The 17461-nt window shown below is 43.5% G+C and overlaps 1 protein-coding gene across 1 annotated transcript; it reads right to left on the bottom strand.

Moving 5' to 3' along the window:
- Positions 1–4225: 4225 nt before the first annotated feature.
- On the bottom strand, positions 4226–16818 carry cass4 (Cas scaffold protein family member 4). The gene is made up of 7 exons (XM_071538942.1): positions 16657–16818; positions 8177–8599; positions 7380–7463; positions 7127–7243; positions 5697–7025; positions 5483–5566; positions 4226–5249 (listed from the first exon to the last, which is right to left on the bottom strand). The coding sequence occupies exons 1-7, from the start codon at positions 16660–16662 to the stop codon at positions 4833–4835; spliced, it is 2460 nt and encodes an 819-aa protein (XP_071395043.1). The 5' UTR covers positions 16663–16818; the 3' UTR covers positions 4226–4832.
- Between the last annotated feature and the right edge of the window lie 643 nt (positions 16819–17461).

Raw genomic sequence — 17461 nt, 5'->3', positions numbered from 1 at the left:
TCAAAGTTCACTTGAGGGAACATAGCTAATGAGGGTGTCTACATTCACTCCAGTCTGATTTAGCCAAACAGTGTCATGTTTAAGTTTCTTATATAGATTAGCTGCTGTATACAGTAGTTAGGTATCCTGCTAACTGGCTATTCGTTAACAGGGTCTAGGCAGATGTATGACGTTCTGGCCCAGCGGACAAGGGATTCCATAGACTGGAATAGGTTGTAATCTATCTTGACAAGTATAGCGTCTTTGGGTTTGCTCGATTTGGTTCCTGATTCGCAGCGGGGTCAAAGTGTTTCTAGAGTTTCATGTATTAAAGGCAACCTATTGTCAGGTTTTCTCTGTCTCTTGTTGCTTGATATTTTAAAGTCAATTTCAGGTCGGCTACCTAGAGGCATAACTGTCATTTTTCAGGTGGGCAACTCAGTTGGCCAATCAAAAGCGCCTCCATGCCAGGCATAGAAAGTTACCAATCCAACTATGTGGTTGCTGTAATTCAGTGGCTTTTTTTTATTACTTCTACTTGGATAAAACAAAGTACTATCTCATGTACCAACTTTCGCTTGAGCATGTAAAAGTTTTATTTTTAGACATAAGAGTAGTGCAACACAGTAAAAGTAAGTACTTTACAGTAAAAAAGCCCTCATAGGCCTCGTCTGTTTTTATTATCTAAGCACATCCATGAATTTCATCCTGTCTGGAGTAGCATGTCAGTGACTTTGCCCAGCTTATTCAGGTACCCCAAAAAATCCAGCCAGTCATTATTAGGGGTCCACCCCTAATGATAGGTTAGACCACCTGTTGTGAACTAGGTCTCCGGACCGTGTGTTTTACTGTAGGCTGCTTTTTATGTTTTGTTTTTCTGCACTTCTTGGTTAGCTTTGCTTCATTTTTGTATGTCCCTTGCAGCAAATGGACTGAATTTTCTTGGACCATAGAGATGAGACTTTCTGGTGGACATCATTCTTCACAAGAACTATCTTTTGTTTCAGGACCAGATCTATCTTCAGCAGCAGGGGGCACCCATGGGCTCTGCCTTTAGTCCAGACTGTGCAGGTACTGTTATGGGATATTTGGAACATAAGTACATATGGCATAACAATCCCGTCTCTAATAATTTGTTCATTTCTAAGAGATGTGTAGATTACATTTTAACTATTGAAGGAGTTTGAATCAAATCTCAATGGTGTCATTTCTACCATCAAGTTAAAGAACAACTGATCCTGAGGAGATTCCCTTTCTAGACACACAGACTTGTTTTGAAAATGGGAAACTATTATCACCACTTTCTATACAAAACCCACAGACAATTATAGATATATACAGATATTATTGAATGGGATTGGCATGTGTTTTTAAGGATCTGCCTTTATTTTCCCATTATAGATCCAAGAATATATGTGGTTTGCACTGACACCTTTTGTTTGAGAGAGGAATGCAAATGGACATATTTTTTTGAAAACGTTACACTCCCAGGGCATGAATGACCCAGAGAGGCCCAGAGGGCTATGAAGCAAACCATGATGGGGGTCTATGTGATTCGAAAGGAGGGCGTGGAGGTGGAGGATGAGCCTGAGGACATCGGCATCTTAATTGAAGGTGCGGAGGTCATCAGCGGATTGGGAAATGTGGCACTTGCATGTGCCATGTTGTTTGGACTCACATATGCACTCGACCTCAGCTACCCACAAGACCTGAAATGTACATTTGAAGTCCTTCAGAAAATTCTGATGAATTTGGATGGACAAAAGCTGTCACCAAAAGTAGGATACAAGCCCTGAAGAACAAACTGTTTGAGTGAGTGCTTGCTCAAATGACTAACCTAAGAAATTGATTTTTTGCTGAAGCCCTATTTTTGTGGTGGTTTATTTATGGTTAATCTTTAGAAATGTTTGCAAGACCTGCAATTTTTTTCTGTGATAGACATTGTGCAAATAAACCAATTTGCCAGTGGATTCACTGTACTTGAGTCCTATTAACTTGGTTTTCTGATTTTTCAGATATTATATTCCATTGTGAAAATACTGTCAGATATTTCAGGCAGGGCCTATAAAAAAATATGTAGTTCACATTTAAGCAATACGCTGACATTTTGATTTGGTGAGTATTATTTCACAGTTCCAGCTGCTGTAATGGCTTGAGCCTTGACATTGTCGCTAGAGGCTATATTCTGTTGTCAGCAGTATTCCTTGCAAGCTGTGATACTACTGTTTATGGCTTAAGCCACTATTGTTGAGTGTACGTGGATGTTTTTAGCTTTTGAAAGCTGTATGTTTTGGCAATGGTCAGCATTAAGGAGAATGTTTTTTTGCAATTCTGTAGTTACGATTTTTAATTTATTATTAGTATTATTATTATTGTCATTATTCTCATTATTAATAATTATTCATAATAATTATTATTCATTTAGAATTTCTCCTGTTTACAGAGCTGGGTTAGGCTTGACATGTAGTACTTTAATTGATGAGCACTGTGCTCACAGAAGCTGTTGGTGCAATTATGTAACAGTCAAGAAGCGTACCTGTGTATATGAAGCACAATTGTTTGTTAAATAAACACAAACCAATGTGAAATATGTTTACTTGTGTTACTTTTATTTAATCATTTTGAGTTAGACTCAAGAAACACACACACACACACACACACTGTTTTTAAATCAGTTAATTTTCAAAATGACCATGAAATTACCTTCTATTTATAGTGTGTTTGTGTGAAATAAGTGTTCCTATAATAGAAAGAAAAGGAAAAGATGTGTCCAGCAAAGTTATGATATTAATAGTTAATTGCTCCATTAATCAAGGCTAATGGTAATGTGGTGTGTGTGTGTGTGTTCATATCAGGTACTCGATGTCAGTTGTGGTCCAGTGACATATAAAGCTTATGGAGGGTCTGTACTGTGGAGAAGTGATATTCACATTGTTGACGAATCTGCTGTACATCTCTCAACTGTTAGAAACAGAAACTCAGTTCCTGACTGCTCAACCAAACTGATTTGCCTCTGTAACTTAACATGCACTTTTTTTCCCTCCCTCCTGCCTTTTGTCCTTTTCTTCTACAACAGATGTGCACACACACACACACACACACACACACACACACACACTTATGGTATGTATTTTTAATCATATTTTAATCAGTGCATTTTTTTATCACTTTCTCTGTGCAGTGCAAAAAGCGATGTTTTTCAGATATCTTGCTCCAAATATCACTGATTCTTCAACCAATAGTTGTCATTCAACATTTAGCTTCAAAGTCTTTGTAGGATGCTTATCATTATTATGGAATTTTGTCAATGGCCCCAGTCAGTCAAGTATAATCTTTGTTTGAATCAATGCTCACTCTTATCCCTAGACCGTCTTCTTATTACAGTATTACACCATGAAGCGCTTACCTCACTGTCATGTACTGTCATGTGATTAGCTCTGTCAATCACAGGCTGCCATAACATAATAATCCAGATAATAATAATCCTGTATTATTATTATGTTATTGTTGATTTTACATTCAGTTAATATTATTTTGCATTGGTCCAGAACATTCTAATTTTGGATTTTCTGCAAGAGTAGTGGATGAAGTCATGTCATTTCAGTACTGCTAGATGGCAGCATACAGTCAGCACAGAGTTGCCTTTAAAAGTGTCAAACTTACCATGACTGTACTTTAAAGTCGTGCGGAGTAGCTCAGGGACAGAGCCCAGTCCTGGCCTGATGGACTCTCAGGTGTGTGTGTTTGTGTGTGTGTGTGTGTGCGGCTGTCATTCACTAATTAAGATGCCATTTATAGTTTGAACACTTTGGTTTTTACAATATTTTAGGCGGCAAGGTGGTCGAGTGATTAAAGAGATTGTTCTTCAACTAGACCCAGATTTAAGTTCAGTGTTGGAAAGTTGACCCTGACCTCTGGGAAGCCAAAATACAATTTCCATACAGGGATCAATGAAGTATTGCATTACAGTGTTATCATTGTTACATTATTCTGCATAGTTTTCCTCCAAGAGGCGCTAGAGAAGGAGCCTCCCTTTAGAGGTCGCTGCTGTTGTGCTTTCTTGTCTCATGGAGGGTTTGGATTCACACAATAGTTACTACAGATATTACTTAAGATATTATATTATACTTCAGATATTACCTCATGCCCCAAATTAATAAAACAATGAAGTGTACAGTTGTTTCAAAAGTTTTTAATCTTAATATCAATAAAAATGTATGACATGTATTGTATTTAGTCATCTTTAAAGAAAAGCTTCGGAATGCATAACACATTTTTTAGGTTATTTACAGATATTCACAAAAGGTAGACTATAATATCAAACTATTAGCCAGGAGGGTATACATTTTACAGTATACAGCAATAGAATACATTAAAATACCCAAATAACAAACAATATTCAGACAATATAAAATAGGTCTAAACTATATAAAACAAATTATATTTTATACTTAGGCTACATTGTGTTTTAAAATTGGCTTGAACTGATGCCTTCCTAAATGTGCAATTTAGCCCACTGTGTTAGACTCTGGTCGACAATGTAAGGTAGCCTATTCCTAGAATTAATTATAAACAAAACTCCATATTTTAATTGTTCTGCTTGCCCCTCTGGCTTTGAAAGGTTCTTGTAACATGATGTACATTTTAACCAGCAAATGCATTTAAATGATAACAAATAGCATACACCATAAGAGATTCCTTTGTGGCTAGTGAAGGTATGAAATGAAGTCCAACAGTAGTTTAATATGAAATGCCTAAACAGGAAAACGGATAGCTAAATGACTGATGACTACAGCAGTGTCTGTTGTCACTCAAACCAAGAAATCAATATGCAGTTTCTGATCTGTATGCTCTCAGAGGTCGAGCGACAATCGAAAGTGCTGTGCTCTTTGGGCCAGTTCCATTGCAAAGTCCTGCACCTCATGCAGAGCTTGCTTATCCGGGTAGTGCAGTGCCGCCTTCTTGGTGGCCACAGCCAGCTGCTTCAGGAGGGCACACAGGTGGTTGCTTTTACACAGCAGGCTCTGGCTGGACCCTCCACTGTGGGCCTCCCTGCACAGGGTGTCCACCAGTCTCTGTCCCACCATGATCACCAGCTTACTGTGCGAGATGAACTTCTCCGGGGGCTGGCCGTCCTGCAGGCTGCTCACGAACCCCCCGATGGCCTTCTGGAGAGCACCGAAGTAAAGGCGGCAGTGCTCCGACAGGGAGGACTTACGAGGTTCTTCTGTACCAACGCTGGGCTCAGAGGAATGACGTCTCTCATCGCCCTGTATAGCAGAGAAAGAGGGTGAAGATGACTATGTATAGTGTTCCCCAAGAGCATTACTATGTTTCATTACTATGTCTGTCTCTGTCTGTTTCTAATTACAAAGAAAGGCTAGTGTCCTGGATAGCCAAATTGCAGGGGGAGGTATAAAGATCTTATTTTATGAGGCAACAGTTTTATTTTCTGTTTTCGTCATGCTCTTCAAGCTAGAAAAATAAATCACATAGTACTCACCTGAGGCTTTTTAGAGGCTGGTGTGATATTTTCTTTTGGTTCCCTCTGCACTTCCTCTTGCTGCTTTTCAAAATCATTCTTAGTCTGAGGAAGTCACAAGCAAAATCATCACATTACTAAGTGTGCTTCGGCTTTCCTTATTTAGACTCGTTAGATTCATTTAGATTTATTGTCGGTGATGAGTAAGACACAGGAGATTAAAAAAAGCTTTCACCTGTAGCTGTACATAGTCATTGTCATCCTCTGCTAAGTCCCCTCCTTGCTCACTCCCGTCTGGACTTTTCTTCATTTCTGGCTGACCCGTGGTGTTAGGAAGCTCTGGCTCTTTCTGAGGAGGTCTGAACAGAAGCTTGCCGTTGGCATTGAGGATGGACACCAGGCGCTTCACGTCCTCCGGCACGGTACGGGCCACCATAACAAAGCGCTCCAGTTGGTCGGGTGTCTGGACCTGTCCCGGGTCCTGGGACAGAGTGTTCAGGGGCCAGCCAGCCACGTTCAGAGCGCTCACCGTTTGCTGTAGGATTACGCCTGAGTCTTCCACAATGGACAGTTGCTTGTGGAGCCTGGTCTGCAGGTTGGCATCGGTCAAACGGCGGGCATTGCCCTTAACGTCCAGGGCAAAGTTTAGGAAGCATGTCACGGAGCACGCAATGCCCTCTGCTGCTTCCTTGATCTCCTCCAGGTGTTTCTCCAGATGTTCTTTGCTCCTCCAGCGGCTGCTGACGAACTCCATGAGACGGGGCACCGCCCTGCAAACAGCCTCCTGGAGCTCCAGCAGCCTGCGGCTGGCCTCGTCCTGGCTGAGCGTCACTTCCCGCAGAGGCTCGGGAGAAGACGAGCTCAGAGCCAGAGAGTCACAGGAGCTGGTGGAGGAGCTGGAAGCGGTGCTGATCCTCTGACTGTCCGCTGCAGAGAGATGCGGGGCTCTGCCTCTCTCGTCATCCTCCTGCAGCAGCGAGTCCCCACTCCCTGGCCGGTCACAGAGAGAAGCGGGCGCCAGGACCTTCCGAATCCGTTGCAGACGCACTCTAGTGTGTTCATAAGCACTGCCGGAGTCCCCCCTGCACTCCAGAGGTATATGATCGCTACGGGGATCAGCGAGGCCTCGAGTGGAGAGATGCTCCTGGGGTGGGACGGCATACACCAACTCCTCTGAAAGCCTTTGTGTGGGTGGTTTGTCATAAATAGGGGCCCTTGGCAGCACTTTGGGTGGACTAGGGATGTCTAGTGACAGCGCAGATGAACTGGGTTTTGGGATATCATAAAGCGAACGGGTTGGACTGCAGCTCTGCATGGGCCAAGCACGTGTCGGAAGAGTATCATAGAGCTGCCTACAGACAGCTTTGGAGGGCATGGTGTCATAGGAGCCTGTGGCTGGACCTGGCTTCTCAGGAGACACTGGCACATCATAGATCCACTCTGGCTTGCGGGGATTGGGGAGGGTGCTGTATCCACCGACCATTTTCTGTTGGGCTTCTGTGGCCGAGGGAACAGGAATGTCATAACTAGGGTCCTGAGACAGAGTTGGTGGGACTGCATACACCTGTGCGGAGTAACAAAATGATGAACAAATATATCAAGCATACCAAAGTGAGTACATGGTAAGTGCCTTAGTTCACTAATGTCCAAATGTCTGAAACTTACATAAGAGTAACCTGGACTGCTACACCCCAAGCTGTCCTGAGGGTCTAATCTCCTCTCCAGCTCAGAAATAGGGATCAGTGAGACTTTTCGGCTCAGCTTTCTTGGAGTTGTTGATGGCTGTCATCAAAAGATTAAAAAAAAACAATAAAGACATCAGGATAGGTAAAGACATCTTGGACATTGATCACCAATACCCACCAAATAATTGCTTCTATTGATGCACAGGTTGCAGTGTATATTTGCAAAGACTCACAGTGAAAAGGGAGGATCGCCTTGCTCGGTGCGGGACATCGTAAACCTCCCCGTTTGGACTGGATAGCATATTGAAGACTGAAGGCTGCAAACAACAGACAGGCAGTAATATAGGGGTTGACTGGAAACATTTGCACCGCTTTGATCATAGACATATCTACCTCACTGACCTTATGTATCAACGCCTTTATGGGGATAGTATTTTCTCTGAAGCCCCTTGAGAGTGCCAGAGAACCCCATTATGCATGCATTTTGCCAATTAACCCAGCTCTATAATGGAAACCATGCTGCTCATTGAATATTAGATGGCTACTGCAGAGGGGAACAGGACTCCCCTGGAGCAGGAGAGGAAATGGTGAACATGTGCGTAGACTTGTCCCCGCCCTCTGCCGCACAGGCACCCGTACAGACACCTCTATCTTTCTGGGGTCCCTGGCGGCATGAGCTGCTGTTTGCAGTTAAAAGTGTCTGAAGTCTGTCTCTGCTTGTCTTTTACAGGCCCATAAAGACCCAGTGCTGCATGCCTGTCCCCATGGAGAGGCCCCTGGTCCCCATCTGTAAGCGCTTTTGCCAGCAGGGGTTTCAGAACGTTGCGTTTCAGCGACAGTCTACCTCTCTAATCATAAGAGTTAACACTTCCCAAGGAAGAGGACCAACCTTGACCCGGGTGCAACAGACAGGCTAACATCTGCATTTAGCCATGTGTTTTTGTTCATTTCTGCAATAAACACAGAATCCTACTTGTTGCAACCCTGCTACCTGCTGCCTAATTCTGAATGTAGACAAAACAAATTGTACCTTGTTTCCCTCTGGTCCTTCTGTGCTGGGCTTAAGTGCTGACGGGATGGGACTTTTGGAAGCTGACAAAGGAGTGGATGGGACCTTATAGATCATGTCCATGCGTTCATAAGCAGGGCTGGTGGAGGGTCTGGGTACACTGGGGATCTGGTAGATATTTTGAGGACTGTCATCACTTTGACCGTCAACTAATTTGGACTTTTCAGTGCCATGATTCAGGGAACCTGCAGTCGTTCCAGGCTGGGGTAAGAGCTGCAGTCGATTTGCAGGGGCCAATCCTTGCCGTCCGTACAGAGAGCACATCCACCATCCACTGGTGCCGGCCACATTCTGATCCATCACCGTGACGATGTCCCCTTTTCTGAAGGCCAACTCATCTGGACACTCCGCAGTATTGTCGTACAGAGCTTTGGCAAGTTTGTTCTAAAATAAAGAACAGAGTACATGGAAGAAAAGATCAGGAGATGAAAATATAGGCAGGTACTATGCAGCACATTTTACATGACAAAAGGACAATACCCGACACCCAGACAACCTCCAAGAATTTTCACAGGTATTGATTATCTGTTCAGTTTCTACATTTTTTAATATGGCAATGCGTCACTGTGCAGCTGTAGACATTTCCACTTCTTGCGAAGCATTGCTACAACAGGTTTCACAATCGTGTTGACGTCAGTTTCACAGTGAAAACATACATAAAGTCCCACAAAGAATGGTAATGTGCACAGGTGTGCCAAGTCATTCTTAGTCTCATCATTAGATCAATAGTGAATACAAAAACTAAGTACAGGTGTTTTGTTAGAATGGTTGCTTTCTATGTCCTGTATTTTCACTTCCTGTTGGTGCTTCCTACAGAGGAATAAATGGAAACTAGCTTCTTAAAAGCTTCCTCTTGCAGACCAGTGAGCATCCTTTCTCACTGTTCCAAAAATATGTTGTATTGTGCAAATAAAACCTTGTTTCACTCAACATATTTTCAGTCACATTTATAGAAAAATGCATTTCAAACAGATCAAACTGAATTAAAGCTGTGATCATGACAAATGGAGAACTGGAATTCAAGAACACTCATGTCTTCCTATTACACATGCATATGTTAGACTGTGAGTGTGTACCCATTGCATACATCTCTGTAAAGCCTTTGCCATGTGTTGGGACATTCTTCACTGTCACCAGTTATGCCTGCCCACACACTGTTGCACTCTCCTCTAGGCTTGAGAAATCTTTCAGCCGTAAGACTGCGAGCATGTGAACATACCAGACTACGTGACCACAAACAGTGATGTGTGAATTTTATCATCATTTCAAAACCCAAACCTCGCTGTAGGCCTAATGAGAAACTCTTTGGTGTGGTGGCTCCTGTGACATAGGCTGTCATTATGAGAAACAAGCTGTGAATAACGAAACCTGCCTACAGCCCACAACCATTGGCCAGAACTTAATTTAAAGCCTTACAGTCATGGTATGTGGTTTTGACTTGCTGTGTAGATGCACAGAGAAATGGGGTTAAGCTGACAAAAAAAAACAAAAAAACACGCTAAACACTCACTTTGTCAAATTGGCTCATAAATGCCCATCCAAACCATGTATGTTTAGAAAAAATCTATTTTGTTGTTACTTTTTGTTGACTTTTACATGTCTGACACTCTCTGCTGTCTACCATTCAGACTGTAAAATGGTGAAGAATGAATTATCTAACAAGATTTTTTCGAACAGCATGTTTAACTGCGCTCCGGTTGGGATCCAGATGGCCTGTGTGCATCCTGTTGATGTACATTAGTCATTTTGTTTCTGTCCGTTCTGATAAAGTGTCAGTAAAAAAAAAAACACAAGGCCGCTTGTTACGCATTGAGCTGAAGGCCAGAAACTGGGAGAGATGCTACAGACAAGTCAGCGCCCTCGACAAAACATACACACCATCACACACCCATCCTCAGCTGATAAGTGCGTGCGTGTGTGTGTGTGTGTGTGTGTGTGTGGGGTGGGGGGGCTGGCACCGGCCGTACATGGAGCTGCCCTCTTTCTTGCGGGTGAATCCTCCGTAACAAAGAGCCCATTCACCATCAGAGCCCAACACGCTCGGCACCTGTTGGGGGGGGGTGGGGGGGGGTGCGGGCCTGCCAGCCCTCTGGAGCACAGGCCATGCACACTGACCACAGCAGACCACAGCTACCCCCCCCCCCAACACACCCAACACACACACACACACACACACACACACACACACCAAGCCTCAGCAAACTACCTTTATAATCCTCTGGGTCATGCTGCAGACATGCAAGCGCAATACATAGGGTCAGATGACAGCCGGCAACCTTAGCGCCCGTCAAGATTTACGCTGCTCTGCTTTCTCCCTGTAACATCATCCGCAGACTGTATCCTGAGATGAGATTCCCAAATGTTTGGTTACTAAATGTTTGGTTTAATGATCACTATAAACACTATTGCACTCATACTGCATTGGTCCATTCAGGTCCCGATAAGAGTATGATCATAGCCACATTTCGGCATTGCTCCAGAAATTTGGGTTACGAGATCGTACTGTGGCGTTGAGGTTCAGTATCGCGGTCACGAATGCCACTTGATGCCCAGCCTATGGTGTGACCCGGTTATGAATGCCAGTTCACTTTGCGTGTGCCGTTTTTCGAACCACAACTCGTCATGTGAAACTGTAAAAAATAATGCGCCGCGTTTCCAGAAATTTAGGTCACTTTTGAGGAGCGGAAGCCCACGCCACAGCCGGGGGCCGCGGCGTTTGTGTTTACTCGGTGGCTCCGTCTCTGTGTATATGAACCCGAGTACAGTAACAAAGTCAGGATTCAGCTGTGGGTCTTTTTGGATTCCTGCACACGCCTGCTTGTGCAGATCAGCCACCCTTGACAGCTGGCTTCAGCACTTTAACTGCACAGCTGTCTCTCCCCTTTCGCTCTCTCCCTCCCCGTCTCTCTCTCGCCTCCATCCTGTTCACAAATTAACATGGTCATGATCAAACGCAGCACTGGAAAAAAAATGGCTTTAAAAGTCCATGTATTGATCTTCTGTTGGAGCGATAAGCTGTGTCAGGCCTAACGTCGCTTCTTGGATGTTCTAAAAAATTAATGCAAAATAACACTTTGAGTGGCTTATTGCTTTCATAAAGCGGTGGTAATTGTTATTTTTCTGCCAACAAATCCAGTTCTTGAACAGTAGCTATTGTGACACATTACTAGAGGTATGAATGGTGATTTTTTTTATAGTGTATTTGTATCTAAATTAATCATTATGGGTGAACGTTAACATATTATATAATATGTTTTTGAAGTAACTGTTCAATGGTATGTATTTATCAGGTATTTTACGACTTTCAATGTGATTCAGCCATTCAGAAAGACCAAAAATACCCAAGACGGTGATGCTGTACGGTGATTGCATACGTTTTCCACTTTAATGAAAGTATCTCATCTGAGAATAGACACACTCCTGATTCACTATACTAAGTATGCCCAACTCTAACCCGCTCCAGGAAGTGGTGAACCAGTGTGGGAACTCTTCCCTCTCGGTTCACTTTGACCTTTCGCTCCCTTGACGGCCTGGGCACGACCCCCGGGTCAGGTCAGCGCCTCATCCATTATGCGTTCAGACACATGCCAGGAGCGGCACAACACCCATGGTGGTACACAAATCTGTCAGACTCAACTAAAAAAAATCCACTGACGTCGAAAAATCCCAATTTTCCCAGACACAGTGGAGGGAGGAGGGTGTTCGAGATGAGTCAAAGCACATAGCTGAGCTGATCTCTCTGCTTGAATTTGGACAGGATGTTAGCCTTGTAAATAAGACATATCAGACTTTCCCACAGTAACTTAGATACAACATGGGGGGGGGGTAGAGGAAGAGAGACAGAGACGGAGAGACAGAAGGAGAGAGATCGAGAAAGATTCGCTTTCCCAAGTATCTGGACCAGCACGGAGATGAGATTATCGATCGACGTTTTCCATGGAAATTCACTTTGGTCGACCCTCTCTCCAGCCCAAACAAATACAAGAGGAGGCTGTGGAGACGAACTCAGGCTCCGTGGCCGTGACATTGACTCACTGCAGCTGCCCTGGTATTTCCTGTATGGGAACTGGTGAGAACTATGTCAAATTTCATACACAAACACAGACGACTGACAAAACGTCCAAGGACCCTTCGTAGACGACCAACATTCCCCCCTCCACTCGACAACTAAGCTCGTTACAATAACATGAGACTGAAAAGAAAAATAGTAAATAAGACTTCATATGTTCCGAGATTGAATGTGTTCGGCAGAAAGCTGGTTAAAGATGAGTAAACTGATCTCATTTCCGATAGATTCTCTTTGTGCTGTTCGGTGCCTCGGGTGACATTGTCAATCAAGTCTGCAAAATCTCACGGTTTACTTTGCACGTCACTTATACTACTACTGTTCATGTTGCAATAACTGAAGTCCCAATTCTGATGACTCAATACTTGATCATTGACGTGAAACTGAATATTCATGGAATTAGCTGGAGGACTTCTTCTAATGAAAAGGTGCTTGTCATGAGAACAACAAAACGGAAAATCACCCCATAATATACAGCGAAGTCACAGTGATACTGTATTATGAGAGCATCTTGCTTCCTTAATATCATGTATTTCCTGCAAGAATAGGATGTTGGGGCGGGACATAACGCGGAGAGGGACCAATCAAAAAGTGTAAACCAATAGAAACCAATAGGAGATCAGTTGGGAAGAGAACGGCAGTTTTATTTGACGGGAGGGGCAGAGGAGCGGGATTGTTCAAAAATCTGTGATGGTTTTATTGGTTGGAATTTTATGTCACTTCCTGGTAAACGATGACGTCACCGCTAAAGATTTTGCATTTTCTAGGAAGTAAAGGTAATGAGATTTTAATGTAACAATACAAACATCATTTTTTGGTCATTTTTTGGTGCATAAATTGGTGTATAGGTTTATGATAGAACGAACTAAAGAAAGGTGAAAAAGTCATTTTTCATTTAAGTGCAACTTTAAACATGCATGTTATTCACCAATTCGACAACCAAAATGACCAGAAGTGACACACTGCAAGATGCACTGCATATTGAATTGTTTCAAGCACTTAGAGTATAGTTGCTGTTGCTTGGAGGCGTAAGTAGCTCACAAAACATAGAGGCTGAGCAGCAGCAGATAACAGCAGGCAGGCTGGTTTGCAGGCTTTGCACTCCGCTGCAGGAACTTATCTTCTGCTCACCCTCTGGTTTTATTTATACACTCACTTCCTGAGCCTCATCTTCTGCTTTTTGTCACAGTGGTCATGCTATGTGGTCATCTTCCTGCTTAGTCCTCCTACAGTAGTGGTGTCAAACAAAACGTGTTGAGCACAGAGATCACCGAGAAGCCCGTCAGCCTCTACACTGTGAGCCACCGGGTCAGATTTGGTGGGAAATCTGCTGGATTGCTTTACGGCACAAAGGGATACTGCTTTATGGCACAAAAACAGGCAGAAGGAGCTGTTTTTCAAGCACAAATGGAGCAAGTAGCAACATCCTATTTGCATGAGGAAGCAATGGGGTTTATGGGGAATCACAGTAATTATACCAATATCACATTTAAATTTGCCAATGATATATTGATGTTTAAAGGTTGTACTTTTAGTGTAGCCTAAATCAGTGGTTCTCAGCGTGGGGTCCGGGGACCACCAGGGGTCCTTGAGGGGGTTCCTGGGGTCCACAGCAAACTGATGAAGTGTTAAACTTCACCATTATTTCATATACAAGAAGTGAAGACAATTAGAGAATGACTGTTTTGATCATAGTTTAACTGATATCTATCTACAATACAGATAGTCATGGAATTCTGAACAAAATTATATCTAACAATAAAAATATTCTCAGATTTGGGTCCAAGAGATAAAATCTCATCAAATGGGGGTCCGTGGCTCTAATGTGGACTGAATTAGGGTCCTTGATATGAAAAAGGTTGAGAATGACTGGCCTAAATCACAAATTTAAATGAATTAATTTAAAAAGCTAATATTTATAACAGCAATTTAAACCATGTTTTCCACACTATCATACAACCGCCCACTTGTTTTTTTTGTTTTTTTTCCCCAAGTTTTCAAGACATTCAGAGTAATGGTTGCATGCCTTGTCACTTCAGGAACGGCCAGTTTATGGGTACCAGGAATCTAAGTCAACCCCTGCAGATCAGAGCCTCACTGATTAATGAATTTGGTTATTTTTTTCACAGAATGCAAAGGGGTTTGTGCAGGAACCTATTGCCCAATCGGAATATATCCTCGAAAACTTCTGGGTCACAGGAGGGAGAGATGAGGCCTCTCACTTTTGCGGTAGATTCATAATCCACAGCCGTCCTGCACATGGACAGTGACAGGAGGACAGATCAATAAAAAGACAGATGGCAGTTTGGGCCAAAATGGACAAAAACTCCCCCCCAAAAAAACATGATTATTTCAACTTCTTTGAGTGGGATGCGTAGAGGATGCTTCCACTTCTCCATCCATGCAAACCTCATGTCGTGTGAGCGCTCATGACTGTCTGACGACTCCTGCTCTCAGATGATAAAAACAGCCCACAACAGTATTCTAAAATAGTCCGTGACAAACTAAAAAAAAACTTTCCAGCGCAAAATCACCTTACGGAACGGAAGTGAGATTGCTCGCAGTTGCGTTGTTGTCATCATCGACCAAACTGGCCACTGCTGAGTCGTCTGAAGACGGGGTGAAAAGGATGAGCTCACTCCCATAGTGCCTTGGTATGGGAAAATGTCAGGATGATACATGCTGTTCCCATCCCTGCACTGTGCACTACTGACATATCAGGACCTGGGAACAGCTTACTGCAAGATGAAGCTTTTCTTGTAGTTAGGGTCATTCCAAACATTTTCAACCCAGTGACTCCCAACCAAATACTCACTAGGGCTGCAACTAACGATTATTTTCATTGTCGATTAACCTGTCGATTATTTTCTCGATTAATCAATTAGTTGTTTGGTCTATAAAATGTCAGAAAATGGTGAAAAATGTGGATCAGTGTTTCCCAAAGCCCAAGATGACGTCCTCAAATGTCTTGTTTTGTCCACAACCCAAAAAGATATTCAGTTTACTGTCATAGAGGAGTAAAGAAACCAGAAAATATTCACATTTAAGAAGCTGGAATCAGAGAATTTTGACTTATTTTTCTTACAAAAATGACTCAAACCGATTAATCGCATTATGAAAGTAGTTGGCGATGAATTTAATAGTTGACAACTAATCGATTAATCGATTAATCGTTGCAGCTCTAATTCTCACACATTCTGCCTGAAGGGCCCCAATCTGAGGTGTTTGCAGTACATACTGGTGTAACTACATAGGCCTAATATAGGTGCGGAGATAGCAGTGGATTCTCTCACTGTGCTCATTTCAGGTAAATGAAATGATAGGAGATCTGATATCTGAATGAGGAAGTGCACCCGCTTCGAGTGGTGGAACCTAAAATTCCGCGCAAATTCTTGCCAATCAGGTCAGGCAGGAGACAGAAGGAGTCCAGCTGAGGTTACATACTGAGACTGGACTGAGCGTCTGAGCTTTCCACAGACGGGGAACGGGAACAATTCCAGACACAAAAGGCTCGCTCAGCAGATCCCACACTCTCAGGGCAAAAAAAAAAAAAAAAATAGAAAGACACAGCATACCAACAAAATGTGCACAAGACATCAGAAACAAACATTGCATGTGTTTGCGATCAAGCCGGGGGACAACGTGTGTTTAAACGTTCGGAGGTGGTTAAGAAGTGGGAGGCGCGGCGGGAGTACGAGCCATTCTGTGGGTTTTATAATTGAGTACACCTCAAATCAAAGTAAGATGGAACGGCTGGAGAATGAAAGGAGACAAACGTGTTGGCGGTGTTTAATTAAGAGCCGGGGCCAGATCAGATTCTGATGAATGCTTAAGTGAAGCCAAGCGCAGCCTCGCACACGTGCAAAGTGCAACATTTTCGGAATTAAACTTTTACGCCTTTAAGCCCCAATTATCTGTTTGCTGAGCAGCTTGCCTTGATAATCTAACTTCTAAAGGAGTTGCGTGTTAATGAGGCTCATAAAGCCCCGTTTCTCAGCTCAGCTCTCTCTCTCTCTCTCTCTCTCTCAGGAGCAGCCCTATCAGGTTACACCCCCGCAGTGGAGCTGAAGACGGGTGCAGGGTGCAGGGTGCAGGGTCAGGGTGGGTGGGTAGGTGGGTGGGGGCTGTGTATAGAAATAGTTGGTAGCTGACACCGCAAGTTAAAAGTGAAATCCAAGCAGGTGGTCTACGGGGGAAATTCCTTCGGATGAGCGGCATTAGACCCCGGAATAGGACCAGTAAAAATTAAAAAAAAAAAAAAAATCACATTATTTGACAATTTGACATTAAAAACATACAAGTCAACTGATTTTTAAAGTAATATTCTAAAACAATTCACACAAGTGCTACATAATACAGCAGGTGCAGCGCTCACCTCCATTCTTTTTTTTTTCTTTTTGAAATCAACAGGTCTTCAGAGAGAAATAAGTCCGTCCACAGGGTCAGCTCTCAGTGATCCTTGTCCACCATGACTGAGGGAGTCTATGTGAAAACTCTGTGGATCCGGCACTCAGGGGGTTTTAGTCCTCCTCCTCCTCCTCTCTCACACACATATTGTCTGAGCTGTCACCGAGAGCCAGACTCTTTTACACGCTGGGCGGGGAGATCAAGCTCCTAGTCTAGCTTTCCTGCAGCCCCATTGGGCCTGAGAAACCCCCCCTCCTCTCTCTCTCCCTCTCTCCCTGCAGCTGCCCCACCCCACCACTCTGTAGATCTTTCTTTCTTTCTTCAGCCTCTGTGCCTTTTAATAAAGCAGAAGTGCATCACTTGTCACCGCTTTACTTTTCCAACTTTCCAACGAACTAAGGGGACTTTTTTTTTTTTTTTTTTCTTCGTATATGTCTTCTCATTTTAGATCACTTCCCCTTTCTTGTATATTTGATACATTCCTCCAAAAAGGCCTTTAGACAGATTTATAAAGCAGGTCAGGGGGGGGGAGTTGGGGGGGGGGGGGTATTTGAAGTAAAAATTCTTGTGGCTGTGGCCGTTGTTGTCCGGACGACGCGGGCAGGGGCGTCTGGGAGAGTTGGGTTGGGGGGAACGGAGACGAGGCGGAGGGGTGACCTTCCAGTCTGGGGGCACCGGCCAGAGATGAGGAAACTAATCACATTGTGTCGAGTTGCGTCACTTCAAAAATAGAGCAAATGAAAAACATGAGAGATATCTAGGGCTGAGCAATT

Source organism: Centroberyx affinis, unplaced genomic scaffold (assembly GCF_046629955.1).
Source record: "Centroberyx affinis isolate AG114_WGS23_722 - 3 ecotype Tasmania unplaced genomic scaffold, CSIRO-AGI_Caff_v1 ptg003375l_1, whole genome shotgun sequence".
NCBI classification, from domain to species: domain Eukaryota; kingdom Metazoa; phylum Chordata; class Actinopteri; order Beryciformes; family Berycidae; genus Centroberyx; species Centroberyx affinis.
Note: the sequence above shows the minus strand (reverse complement) of the source record. Positions and strands in the feature narration are given on the sequence as shown.